General features: G+C 39.0%; 1 protein-coding gene across 1 annotated transcript in view; it reads right to left on the reverse strand.

Moving 5' to 3' along the window:
• Window positions 1-402: 402 nt before the first annotated feature.
• LOC132096018 (titin-like) overlaps window positions 403-15,106 on the reverse strand; it is a 73,057-nt gene continuing 58,353 nt past the window's right edge. The window contains exon 5 of the mRNA XM_059501132.1: window positions 403-767. Within this exon, the coding sequence (XP_059357115.1) occupies window positions 403-767 (365 nt within the window). The remainder of the gene's footprint in view (window positions 768-15,106) is intronic.

Raw genomic sequence — 15,106 nt, forward strand, 5'->3', positions numbered from 1 at the left:
TGCAGTCACTGGAAAAGATTGCACATTGGACTGAAGATGAGAAACAAACTCTTAAAGGAACTTTTACCCCCGTCTTCTGCATACCAAGGAATATAAATATTGTTTAGATTTATAGAGGGCACATTAACTTCTTTCTAATACAACTCTGTGTTTGCTGCTTTAAAACATGAGTTGATATTTGCACGGATCTGATCCGGTAACGGCTGAACACAAAGCAGCTTCACGCTCACAGGTGAAATGACAAAAATAACAACGTCACGTTTCTGAGGAGAGTCGGTTCCCTTAAGATACATTCAATTAAAGACATCTGCGACTCGTTTTGTATTATAATCAAGACATTTCTTATACTATTGAACATATTCAAATCTTATCATACCGTCAAAATATAATCCCGGCCCATGTCTAGTCACAACTGAATCTTATTCTGATGTAGTAGAGAGAGTTTAGGAAGATGATGATATTAAACTCACCCGTCACAGAGAGAGAAACAGCAGAGCTTGATTGTGATGAGTTTGGTCTATCATCTCTCCATCCTCTACACGTGTACTGACCCTCATCAGATGATTCAGATCGTTCAATAGTGAGAGTGTTTCTGTCTACAGTGTAACGCTCAGGCAGCTGTGATATTGAAGTGTAGTATGTGTTTCCTTTCCACCACTCATATCTCCAGTTATTGTAATAAGATGTTATCACACACGTCAGAGTCACTCTCTCTCCAGTGAATACTGTTTTGTCTGGAGTCACAGTCAGAGTAGATCTGGGTAAACCTGTGAACAGAAGAAAATAAACTCTGAATATCTGACTTCATGTAGTTGATAGTGATACAGTTGTGATTAAAATTTACTGTTATGATTAAAGTTGCAATAAAATATTTATTTATTTGTTTTGTCAATTCAGCTGTATTCTGAAATGAGAAAGTTTTTAAAACATTATTGAACAGTTCTTGTTCTGGTCGGTAGGTGGAGCTGTTTTCAGTCAGAGGTTTCAATAAAGCATTTATTTTAGTTTAGTTTATTTTTTGGTGCACGACATCTGATCCCTGAGTCATATGAATTTATTTTATTTATTTATTTTTCTCTCAACAGTTATCAATCCATGACTATGGTACACAGTCGTCCAGTGCTGCTCTTCGAGAATTTGATTTAGTTTGAACACTTTTAATGTAAATCCTATCTTTTACTCCTGGAGATAACATGCTCAGTGTGTTATTGTTTAGTGGGAGATTGCTGTTCTTCAATAATTACATAAAATAACATGAAATCACATCTACATCCTCTAGATGTCTGCAGTGATCACTCAGTGTCTCGTCAGATTGATGTGGAGACATTCAAACATCATCATTATAACAAAACAATGAACCTTTTTCTAAGTTTAACTTGTTTTGTGCCATTTTTGCAGTCATGTTACAATATTCTGATAAATTATGTAACAGAGGAATTATTATTATTATTATTATTATTATTATTATTATTCTCATTTGTTTATGTAGTAATATTCATCTCAGATGTGTGTCCTCATGAACCATCATGACAGATCACAGTTACACATTGTGGATGTTTTAAATAACCTGAACATCACAAAAGAGTTAATGAAACACTGTCATTTTTGCAATAGACTACAATAAGCTTTTTATTTAATTTGTTTTTATTTTATTTAACTTTCATCATAAACTGCAGAAACAGCAGTGTTTTAGCAGCATGAGGAGCTACACATATAAATGATGCTGAGTGAAGATGAACAACAGCAAAATATGGACATGAATTATCAGCAAAGAGACAAATGTGTGATCCTCATGTGATCCATGTAGACAAATAAACTACTACAACACTATTCATATTTAATAAATCAAATGTAAATCAGTAGAGCACAATACCTTGAGTGAGTCCAGAGTGGATGAAGGACATCAGCACTAAACACAGAAGAAACAGATATGAATCATTTCCATTGGTTCAACACAATGCAGATCACAGAAACATGTCTAGAGTTTCAGCTGAAAGTGTTTCTCTGTTTTGATGCTCCATGAGAACCGATGGAGGATATTCTCCATCATTTAACACACACAATGTCATCACAGCATGAGTCTAGAATACACTGAACCTGTCCCTCGACTCCACATACTTTTATTAAAATCTACATTTGTCTCACACATGTTTTCAGTCAAGTGTGTTCAGATCGAGGTTTTCAAGAGACAGTGTGAAAAAGTCTAGATTTAAATTCAAAGAGACAAAATAGTTTATGAATGACCCGGCGTCTTAATTGTATCAGAAATGAGCCGATGTGAACATTATAGAGCACTAGGGATACGCCGGTATCACATTTTCCTGTTGCGATTAATTGCTCATGCTTTTACCACGGTATACAGCATTATTAAATATTGGAAGACCCAAGATTAATGAATGTTCAGAAGATTTTTTTCATTGGCAGTTTATGTTGACGAATGAATTAAGTAAGGAATAATTGACGACAGGCCGTTGAATTATTAGAAAAATAATGCACACCCGAGGTGGTGATGCGGTCACGACGTGAATATACTGTTACCACACCTCAAGACATCGATCCGATGAGTTATTTAAAGGGATTCGTCCGGTTTTTGTATTGTGAGCAGTGTTGGGAACGTTACTTAAAAAAAGTAATTAGTTATAGTAACTCACTACTTGTTCCAAAAAGTAACTGAGTTAGTAACTGAATTACTCTATAATAAAAGTAACTCATTACCAGGGAAAGTAACTATTTGCGTTACTGTAAAAAAAAAAAAAAAAACGTTGCTATATGTCAAAGAATTTTTTTTTAGCAGTTTTCACAAGTCAGTTGAAATGAGTAGAACAGACAGGTGTTCGTACATAACTTTCGAGATTTATTGCACGTCAACAGAAAGCAAGAGTTTTATCCTGCACTCTTTGTAAGAAAAGTGTTTTTGGCCACTAGCTTTGTAGATGCGTGTGTCACACATTACATGTACACATTACATGCACGTTCTTGCCTTTGACTACAATGAATTTGAAGTAGTGCTTATATCTCCACCTTGAAAATGCCAACTTTTCATCAGATTGCTCCTGACTCGCCATTTCTCCTGCTGCTGCGAATCTCTGTGTAGCTGTTGCGTCTTGCGTGTGTGTGACTGTGTGTGTTTTTGGCGCCGCTGGCGCGTGTGTGTAAAAACGCTGGCGCGTGTGTGTAAAAACACTGGCTCTGATTGGCTACCATGAAACACATGACTCTGCCTTAGCCAATCATAATCGCTTATCTCGTTATTAACCCACCTGCTCACTCGCTGTGTGAGCCAGGGCTGCGTTTGGATTGCATATTAAATCAATGCATAGTAACGCACCGCATTTAACGTTCAGTAACATTAACGGCGTTGTAACGACGGGAAAAGTAATTAGTTAGATTACCCCGTTACTGAAAAAATAACGTCGTTACCTAATGCCGTTCTTTTAAACGCGGTTATTCCAAACACTGATTGTGAGTAGGACTATTTCTAACGCATCTCATCCGTCTTTTGTTGGTACCGATAACGGAGGCTTGAGCTGTTGATAGCATTCTAATGCAGTTATTACTTGAGTTATTAGAAAGAGAGAGAGAGAGAGAGAGAGAGAGAGAGAGAGAGCGTTTGTGTGAATAAGGCTAACGTACCTCTGTGCGTCTCTAAACTCTCTTCTGCTGCAACTTCTGTAAACAGCGCTGTTATTACCTCTCTAGTGATGTGTCGTTCTTGAACGATTCGTTCATTTTGAACGAATCTTTAATGTGACTCGGGAAGAACGAGTCGTCTCGGGGGATGATTCGTTCAGTCGCGCATGCGCAGTATTCTATAGGTTCTGTTCTGCTAGTAGTAATTCACCTGTGTCAGGCAATGCAATCTGAGCCGGAAAGAGAATTGGGCCCGGTTCCCCAAAACGTTCTTATCGCTAAGTAGTTCTTAATCTATTCCTTAACCTCTCTCTTAACCTTATGGCACGATTCCCGACACGTTCGTGCGCTAAGCATATCTTCTGTAAGTCACACTTTCGTAAGGTTGGTCTGGACCATTTGTAAACTCTCTCTTAGCGTTGTTTGAGCTCAAGACGCTAGTCGTCATCACTGTACAGCAGTCTTTAGACATCAGCACAGCGCAGTACAAGTCAAACTATGGTATGTTGACAATGTTATGGCTCAACAAGGATTTTATGTTATGGAAATTTTAAGACTCATAATAAATTATGTTTGCAATGGATACAGGCCTATTTATGAAGTTGACTTTATGTGGTATCAGAACTAATATGGTGGTAATTAGCCTAGGCTGTTTCGTAATGTAATTAAAGCATTTAAATTGGCAATCACTTTTGATAATTAAAATCTGGCAAACAATTTGGCTCTAAATGGCTAAGATCTATAAATGGGTAAGCGTGGTGGTGTCCAGTAAGTGACCAACTATGGCAGCGATCCAACGTGTCCTTGTATTGAATCAAAGACGGAGCCGTTTAGTCTATGTCAATTTTTTATTCGGCAAAACTTAAGCCCTTTTGACATTTTGCCTGACGGCTATATATAAAAAAATTTGCCTCCCAAGACAGCTCATTATGAAGCTGCTGGACCTTCTCAGACCTGCGCTTGCCAGACTAACGCGGCGGAATTTTGCTTTAGGCCCTGAAGTCCAGCTGCTTGCAGGGCTAAGTTTTTTTTTTTTTTGCTACAAAGAGATTCATCGAGGTCATGGGAGAGGGCTACGGCCTGATCAAGACCTCGGTGTAGAGGTGCGTCCACACTGTCACCAACGCCCTTCTGCGCCACACCGGGGATTACACCCTGGTGTATGGCACACTCATCCCTATCGCCAATTCATCAGTGATTGATCAGGCATAGGCTACTTATCGCGAAAGGGATATGCGGCCATAAACGTGCAGGTTATAGTGGACCATATATATATATATATATATATATATATATATATATATATGTGATCTCTGACCTGGTGGCTAGGTTCAGCCAGGCCCGGCTGCAGGATGAAATGACTGAGGGGGCATGTGAAATTGTTAAGGGGGCTTAACTTTATTACACCATCAATGATTAATACACACTGAGATCTCGCTTTGCAACGACAGATTTTTAAATACAGCGCTCCCTAAAACACTTAAGTTTAAAATATTCTAACTGACTCCCGAGAGTAAGATTTTTCAAGGCGACAGTTATTTTAGAACGTTCCCCCTTAATGTTTCCATGGCAACGCATCATATTTGTCATGTGAAACACCGCAGCCACAATAATAACACTGTATAACAGATGTAGGCAATCCTTCATTTCGTTTTTCCTTTTTTATTCGAAATATTCACAAACTTACTTACCATGTCATCAACTATCTGATATTCCGATTCTCAAATATGTTTAAGTGAGTGTGTTTGGTCGTTGAAAAACCTTTATAACAATAGAGTAAACTTTATAGTTAGCCTACTTCCACTGTGTTTGACTGATATGAAAAACACACGTCATCAAATTATATTTGAATAGATTGTTATTGCTGCTTCCACAGACTCCAAATGTAGGCTATTGTTTTACCAGTGCTTATGTGTAGCCTATTTAGATGTCTGAAATCTAAAATAAACATTATGAGGTTGAAAACACTGCATAGTTGTGATATATGAGAGCGCTGAGCTCGCCCGTCTCTGGCTCAGCGCCAACCAACGCGACACTACCACTTGCTTCCACAGACATCAGTGTGTATTTTACAAACTCCAAATGTAGGCTGTTGTTTTACCAGTGCTTATGTGTATTTAAATGTCTGAAATCTAAAATAAACATTATGAGGTTGAAAACACTGCATAGTTGCGATATATGACAGCGCTGAGCTCGTCAGTATCTGGCTCAGCGCCAACCAACGCGAAAGACGTTTGAATCTGGCAGTAATGTCACGAGTCACAACACTGAACATTCTAAATCCCATGGGGATAAGGTTCAATTATTATTTAACTCAAAAGGTTGAACATTTTATTTTTAACCATGAATACAAAAATGAAACAGAGGGGGCACAAGTCAGATCTGAGGGGGCATTGCCCCCTTTTTCCCCCTTGTGGCGCCGGGCCTGGGTCCAGCAAAACTTCAAGTTCCTCTGACGAGAGGCTTGGTGCCCTTTTTTACGTTGCTTCCCCAGCATATTTTGTATCTAACTCTCTCTCTCTCTCATGTTCATTGTAGATAGGTTGCTTTTTATTGAAAACATAAACCAATTGCAATCAATACCGCATTAAACAGAAGTAACTGCAGCTGCTTGCCAATCAATTCTGATTGTAAAGTACCTTACCATTAATATACAAGTGTATTATATAATTTTTAGTCGTTAAACCCATGTCAAGAAAGGCAAAAGTCACACAAACGGGATATGGAGGGTGGATGATTAGCGAGGGATTCACAACATATCGTGTGAACATATTACTGACCATTTGATAATTTAATTTATAGTCTATATTCTATTCTATGTATTTTTTAGATATTAGTACTCATTCATTAGATACTAGTACCTATTAAATAGACACTAGTACTTATTCATTAGATACTAGTACTTATTATTAGATACTAGTACTTATTTTTAGATACTGGTACTTATTTATTAGATACTAGTACTTATTCATTAGATACTAGTGCTTATTTATTAAAAACTAGTTCTCATTCATTAGATACTAGTACCTATTAAATAGATACTAGTACTTATTTAAAAGATACTACTACACATTTATTAGATACTAGTACTTATTCTAAATGTTACTAGTATGATTTTTTATTTTACTAGTATTTTTTTTTGTTGAACTCTACTGTAGCCATTTGGACTAGTCATAACATAAGACGAGTAAAAAAGCAGATCTGACTAGTAAGATAAGAATAGTTACTAGTAGTGATTAAAAAAGGTACTAGTGTCTAAAGAATAAGAACGGGTACCTAATGAATAACTATTATTCACTAGTATCTATTAAGTATCTAGTATCTAGTATACATAACCGAGACGTTCCCTTTCAGTCGGTCACTCTCGATGCCACGTCGGTAACCGACGAATATGGGATCCCTATCAAAGCGCCATGGGTGCTGCCCCTTCCAGTGCCCTGTGCGAGCCGCCTGCGCCCCTATTAGGTGTAGGCCGGGGCTCAGAACAAGTAGCTCCACTCACCGTTGTCAAAGCACTCCCTCACTGGGTGAGATTGGATAACACTGGGAAAACGTACCCGGTCCGCTTGGAGCCGGGACGCTGCGGAAGCCCCATCCTTCCCGAAGGAGGTCTCGGAGGCAAATACACATATAGCATCCTTTTAGGAGTATGTGGAGAAATTTGAGGTGATTAAAACCCTCTTGGGAAGGCAGAAGTCTGGCGGAAGGCGGAAACACGGGCTCTAAGGCTATACCGTGGACTATACACATATGAGTACCGCTTAGGTCTCAATATGGAACCCACCCTTCCATGGTTCTCACGGATTCATCATGAAGGTCTGGCGCCGGATGTTCCGCCGTGTCCAGCTGCCTAGGGTGATGGAGGATCTCAACAGGGTCTACAGTACAGACACTCTGGAGCGGTTTACTCTCTGGAGCGACACTAACTCTCAGTGCCACTACCCGTTTGAGGTGAGAACACAGGAGGATACCGGCTCTACACGAAGGCTATAGAACCTAGCGAACGTGTTAGGGGTCGCCCAGCCCGCATCTCTACAAATATCTGTCAGCGAGGCGCCAAGAGCCAGCACCCAGGAGGATGCAACACTTCTAGTTGAGTGAGCTCGCAACCTGAATGGGCAGGGCACATCCTGAGCCTGATAAGCCAGGGTTATGGCATCCACAATCCAGTGGGCCATCCTCTGCTTAGAGACGGCACTCCCCTTCTGCCAGCCTCCGTAACAGACAAAGAGCTGGTCTGAGGTCCTGAAGCTTTGTGTCCGGTCGACATAGCACCTTGATGCTCGGACGGGACAAAGCAAAGCCAGGGCTGGGTCTGCCTCCTCCAGGGGCAGCGCTTGCAGGTTCACCACTTGGTCTTTGAAGGGTGTAGTGGGAACCTTGGGCACGTAGCCAGGCCGGGGCCTCAGGATTACCTGGAAGTCAGCCTGCCCGAACTGTAGGCACGAATCGTCGACCGAAAATGCATGCAGGTCCCCTACCCTCTTGATGGAGGCCAGTGCAAGCAGGTGCAGAGTTTTCAATGAAAGAAACTTTAGCTCAACTGAATGCAAAGGCTCGAATGGGCCCTGCTGTAGTGATTTAAGCACTAGAGACAGGTCCCAAGAGGGTATACAGGGGGCCGGGAAGGATTTAACCTCCTGGCCCCTCTAAGGAACCTGACGATGAGGTCATGTTTACCCAGAGACTTCCCATTCACGGGCTCATGGTACGCAGCAATAGCGGCAACCTGGACTTTGAGGGTGGAGGGAGACAGCCTTCGCTCCAACCCTTGCTGCAGAAAGGATAGCAGTGTGGGGTGTGCGCAGCCTGCCTGCGCCCAGCTCCACGGCACCACTTGGAGGCTGCTGCAGATGCGGCGCGTGAGTGGGGGCAGACGCAGGGGGCTGCCCTCGGTGACGATCAGGCTGGGGCACTGCAGCCGGCGGGTGGGTGGAGGCAGCAGCTGCCCGCCGGGGCAGGATATGTCAGATCGCTGAATCGTCATCCGACAGCTCTCCCTCCGATGCTGAGATCGACATCTGGTCGGGGGGAAATCCAACTGGATGCCGCTGGTACGCTCCACTGGATTGGAGGTGCAAGAGGAGTGGTGATCCCCAGAGGGTTGGTTCCCTGCGGTTTGCAGCTCTGAGATGGTCATATTCCCGCAGTGAGAACATGACTCATCCACGAAAGCCACCTCAGCGTGCTCGACCCCCAGACACGTGAGGCAGCGATCGTGACCATCACCCGTTTCCAGGTAACGACCGCACCCAGAAACGCACGGGTGACACGTCATCCTTACCAGGACGATCCGTCGTCTTTACAAAGACGCACCCGTGAAGCTCTTTTAGAGAAATTTGCTCTTTAGGAAAGGCTCTTTTAGTGCTGAGGCGCACAGGGGAATTGGCCGCTTGCAACACGACAGGGATAGTGCAGCCTGAAGTGTGCAATCCACTCGACACAGGAACGACCGCCGCTGAAGCGCTGTCTCGCCAACACACGAAGCTTCGGAGAGCGTGCTGAACTCGTAGTTCACAGCAGACACAGTTGAGCAGAGCGATACTAACGCTCGGCTCCGAAGCGAAAAGCTGGTATGCATTGCACCTGCTGCCCTGTTATACTCACGCAGTGATCAGCGGCAGCTGGATGCAATAATTGCATGCCAATGTGCATTGGCTCGTTTAGTTTACACTCGAAGTAGATTGGTCTATCAAAGCGATATCCCATATTCGTCGGTCACCGACGTGGCTTCGAGAGTGACCGACTGAAAGGGAACAGAATAACTCCGAGTCCCTGTTCGTTTGGAGATATCTTCAACCTCATTAAGAACAAGTAAGAACGCATTTGGAGATATCTTCATTTAAACAGATCACTACATAAACATGAGTATCTCTCCACTGTCCAATCAGAGTCCACATGGTAATACAACACGCAGAATAAGAGCAATGTGAGAGCAGAGATAAAAGCATATATTGTCGCAGTCAGTGTTTATTTTCATCAACTTTCATCAGTAAAACGTCTATCTGAATGTTATTCAGCTACATCTACAGTGAAAGCTGAGTTTCCTGGAACTTCATCAGTGAGTCTCACTTGTGGAGTTTCTGCGCGAGGGCGCCCTCCGGCAATGAGTATGAATTAAAAATAAATTCATTGAGTAGTCATTATTGCTTGCAAAACCCTAATTTGAGTAAAAATAGCTAAAATAATTAAGAACTTTGAAGTAAAAATTGGCAATATGGACACCCTTGGTAAATATGATCAAAGAAGGCTGTAAAAATTAATCTACATTGTTAATCATTTTGATCCTTTATTTAAAAAAAATGCAAAAAATTCTAACCTTTCATTGAATAATAATAATTTAAAATGGGGGGAAATATCATTATGAAATAAATGTTTTTCTCTAATAACCATTGGCCATCCAGAATCACTCCAGACCCTTTTGATTTCCAGCTTCTCCTCTTCAGTTCACTCCTCTCACTTTCTGTAGGGTTCAGGTCAGAGGACTGGAAGGGCTATAGCAGAAGCTTGGTTTTGTGCCCCGTAACCCATTTTTGTGTTGTTTTTGAGGTTTGTGTTTGGATTATTGTACGGTTGGAGGATCCAAACATGGTCCATTATAAGATTTCTAACAGAGTAAGTCACTTTTAGATTTTTTATATGTTGGTATTTGATAGAATCAAAGATGCCATGTATCTAAACAAGATGTCCAGGACCTCCAGCAGAAATATAGGCCCACAACATAAAAAAACAGCTGTATATTTCATTGTACACATGGGATACTTTTTATCCCTGTGTTCATCAAACCCATCTTGAGTGTTTGCTGCTAAACAGCTCATTTTTAATTTCATCTGACCATAGAAGCCAGTCCCATTTGAAGTTCCAGCTGTGTCTGATACATGAATATGCTGGAGTTTGTTTTCGGATGAGCTAGGAGAATTTTTCTTGTAACCCTTCTAAACAACATGTGGTGATGTAGGTGCTGTTTGACAATTTTTTTTAAGGTTTTCTGAGCCCGAGACTCAACTATTTTCTGCAGTTCACCAGCTGTGATCCTTGGAGAGTCTTTAGCCACTCAAACTCTCCTCCTCACCGTGCATTAGGACGATAAAGACACATGTCCTCTTCCAGACAGATTCATAACATTTTCTGTTGATTTTAAATTCTTAATTATTGCTCTGATGATGGAAATGAGAATTTACACTGCTCTAGCTCATTTGTTAAAGTCACTTTCTAATTTGTGAAGCTCAATTATCTTTTACTGGATATCAGAAATATATTCTTTGGTTTTTCTCATTGTGATGGATGATTAAGGACATTTGGGCTTTGTTTTCCCTCCTCTTTATATTTCTGTGAAACAGGAAGCAATGGCTGGATAATTTCATGTTTATAATAATGCTGGAGTGCTCAAAATTGTGAATATGAATGGGAATATACTTTAGAGTTATTTTACTCATAAGAATTTCTAGGGGTGTTCTTAATTGTGGCCAATGTGTATTCGAGAAAAAACATTTTTTTCATAATAATATTTCCCCCCATTCTTATTATCCAATGAAAGGTTAGATTGTTTTGTGAATTTTTATAATAAAAGATCAAAAGGATTAACAATGCAGAATAATTTTCACAGTCTTCTTTGATCATATTTACCAAGGGTGTCCATATTTTTGGGCATGACTGTATATGAAAAAAAAATAATAATAAAGTTAACATACAGCTCGTGGATGATATTTATTGTTTTTACTGGAGGAGAAATAGGAAAATAACAGCTAATACAATTGGTGTCGTATCTCCATCCTGCCAGCAGAGGTCACTCAAAGACCAACAAACACATTAGGCTATATATTTACGAAATTACAGTTAAAAAACTGACAAAAATATGTTTTCTATGTGCTTGTCTACAAATAATTGTTTCTTTTCTATTTGGTTTTCTAACAAAAAGTACATCCATCTCCTTTTTTCTGTTTCCTTTTTAATCTCTCTCCTATATGTTGCTGGCTCATTAATATTCAACATACAATTACCATACTGGACAGAAATGAAAATTTAAAAAGTACTAGTATCTATTAAGTTCAGGATATCTCTGGTCTAAAAAGTTACTAGTAACTAAAAATTAAGTACTAGTTCTATTTTTTGTGAACACGAATAGGTTAATTAAATACTAGTCATTATTGGAATAATTACTAGTGTCTAATTATTAAGTACTAGTATCTAATGAATAAGTACTAGTCACTTTACAAAAGACACTAGTACCTAAAGAATAAACACTAGTAGTTAATGAAAATATACTAGTCTAAAAAATAAGTACTAGTAACTTGAAAAAAGATACTAGTACAGCTTATAGATTAAACGTTAAAAAGGCTTTCCATACAAGATGAACTAATCAATTCTCTTTCCGGCTCAGACTGCATTGGTTTAGCGTATGGGTCTGTCACGTGATTAAGGAATGACTTGAAACCGAAGACTTGTCAGACAAGAGATGAGGTGAGCTAATCACAGACTGAAGACCCCGGCAAAAAAATGAATTAATCTTTTCTTTATCTTATAGTATTTTAGTTTTGTATTGTTTGTAGTGTGATCAATGTTTGCGTAAGTACTAGATGTGTTGGGGAAGTAACACGTAACATTTTTATTACATTTTGCTAAAATGAACGAAATGACTTGAAAAAGGTTCGTTCATTTTGCTGAAGGAGACTCAAAAGTCAGAGTCTGTAAAATGATCCGAACTTCCCATCTCTATTGAGAAATGTCATGTGTAGCCTTTAAGTTGCTAACTGATAACATCATCAGGGCAGCGCTGACAACACCTTCTTGTGCAAACTGCGTGACCGTTATTACTGTTAACTATGTGAAGTGATCTGGAACTGTAATGCGGTCAGAGAGCTGCCTGGAACTACATTCACTGTGCGTTTCCCAGAAAATAATGTCACACCTCAGAACGTTCATCAGCCAATCAGATTCAAGCATTCAACCGCCCATAGTATAACTAATGTTAACTAGTGAAGCCCTAATGTAAATTGTGAACGAATAATAAAGAATCAAAACTCTAGGGCAGTGGTTCCCAACCTTTTTCAACTGGCGGCCCACACAACCAAACATATATGTTTGCGCGGCCCACTGCAAAAAAGATGAACTGACCCCGCTATTATTGGGTTAATAACTTAGTACTCAGAAGCTAGATTGTTAACTGTATTTAATGAATGAACTAGGGCTGTGTGATATGGACAGAAAAACTATCGTGATTTCTTTGATAAATTTTGCTATTTCACACATATATGCTTTATAGTCATAAATGCATTTAGGATGAATTTGAAACATATTTCCGAAAGAAAACCAATTAGAGCTTTATCAAAAAGTTGTAACGTGTCTAGAACAGACATAAGTCAAAATAATCACTACACTCAGGTGTTGAATTAGATTTGTTATACATTATACAGGTTCACACGTTTGCAGTGTGTATACAGTATGTGTATGCAAGGCAGAAGCAGCATAGAGAGTGCATTATTGTAACACGAAAGCACATTAAAATAATGCACAAGCGCGAATCTTTCCGCTCACACGCAGATTTCTTTTGCTCTGTCACAAAACCAGACGTGCTTGCTCAGATACACGCTGCTCTCGCGCTTAGAGTGTGCGCACTTAAAACGTGTCTCCTCTCACTTAAACTCACAACTCTCTCTATGCTCATGTGCTAGATATTAATTATTTTCAGACGTTTTTATTTCTAGCCTTTTACCGCGTGCAGTTAGAACCAGGGTTAGCCTATTAAGTCTAAATATTTATGTATTTGGTGCTGTGATGAACACCATAGCAGATACACAAATTTGAATGTCTATTTAAATATGTTTTAGAAAGTAGTGCAGCTGCTTTATTTATGGGGTTTCCAGGGTAACAGCTGCATTTCATTATTTAGCGCCATCTGCTGTCAGAGAGTGAATGTGCTTTCATGCAGCGCGTCTCTCACGTGTTCCTCATGTGTTTGATTACATCAGAACACACGCTCTTTCAAGCAGTAAATGTTGTTGTTGTGTATTTTGACCAGTTGATGGGAATAGTATTCTTAAAATGCATTCCAAATTATGAATAATTTTTTATATATAATTATTCATGGTATTTAGAAGTGCCCACGATAAAAATATTGTGCATATTAATTACAGTGATATATCACATTACTGAATACCGCATATGTCTATAGGAGCGTTAATAACTCTCATGCAGTTTATATTTAATTCACACTGGAAGCTGGATTGTGTTCTCGTACAGAAAGTCAAATACAGTAATTGATTGTTGTTCAGAAGAAATAACACAATATTGATGTGCAATGTTTCCCTTCTAGCAAACTATCCAGCTATCAAAGCTAAACTGAATAAAAACAAACGTTTAGATTGATGAAGCATGAAGACAACAAATATGTGATGATATAATAATAATATATGACAAATAATATATGGTTTATATGTGTGTAATCTTCAGGTAGGCTAAAAAAATAATAAAATGTGAAAAACGCAGTGCTAATTTATCTATTATATTCAGGGGTGCACATAATTTTTTCAGCCTGGTTCTCATAAGAGAACCTGGAGATTTGGTTTGGTCCTCACACTGCATATAGCGTGACCCATTAAATCCAACTATAAAACATTTATTAATAATATTTATAATATTATTACACTTTATTTTTTTTTATTAAATAATAGTTAATAAACTAAATAATAGTGTGTCATAATATTATTAAAAAATAAAAAGCAGTCTTAGTATTAAATACAAATGCATTTATTTTATAGTAAATAAACTTAAAAATAAAATGCTAATATTTACTACTACTTTGTTTGATTGCCTCTTTCAGGAGAATCGATTTATGTATTCCCCAATTTTAAGTCGCTTTGGAAAAAAGCATCTAAAAATAATATACAAAAGCATTTTCATCATATTCAAGCTTAAAATCAGCCGACTTTTATTTTGGCGGATTGCCTGTCTATGATCATAGACAGTAAAAGAAATGGACAAAGCGACCCCATTGGAACTCAATTGAGACAAGTGAAGCCAGAGGTGGGGACAAGTCACACATGGCGAAGTCTAAGGAAGTCTCAAGTCTTAACCATCAAGTCTCGAGTCAAGTCTCAAGTCACAGTTCAGATAAATCAAGCAAGTCAAGTCAATTCAAGGGTTCACCCTAAGCAAGTCAAGTCGAGTCCTGATAAGTTTCAAGTCAAGTCAAGTCACAGTACTAAAATAAAAAAATGTTGATACATATTTATTTTTTGCAAAGAAAAGATGAAATTGTAAACATATATAATGTATCTTATTCATTATACATTTGCAATATATATGAATCACATGTATATCTGTGCTACATTAATATCTGAAAATAAAATAAAATTGAGATTACACAAAACATTTAGAGTCTAAGATGCATAATCCAATCTGTCTAATTCAGTTTAATTGAAACAGTCTAAAATGTGGCCGCATAATAATCCCCCCATGACTGAACACACGTTCGACA

This window comes from Carassius carassius, chromosome 2, assembly GCF_963082965.1.
Source record: "Carassius carassius chromosome 2, fCarCar2.1, whole genome shotgun sequence".
Lineage (NCBI taxonomy): Eukaryota > Metazoa > Chordata > Actinopteri > Cypriniformes > Cyprinidae > Carassius > Carassius carassius.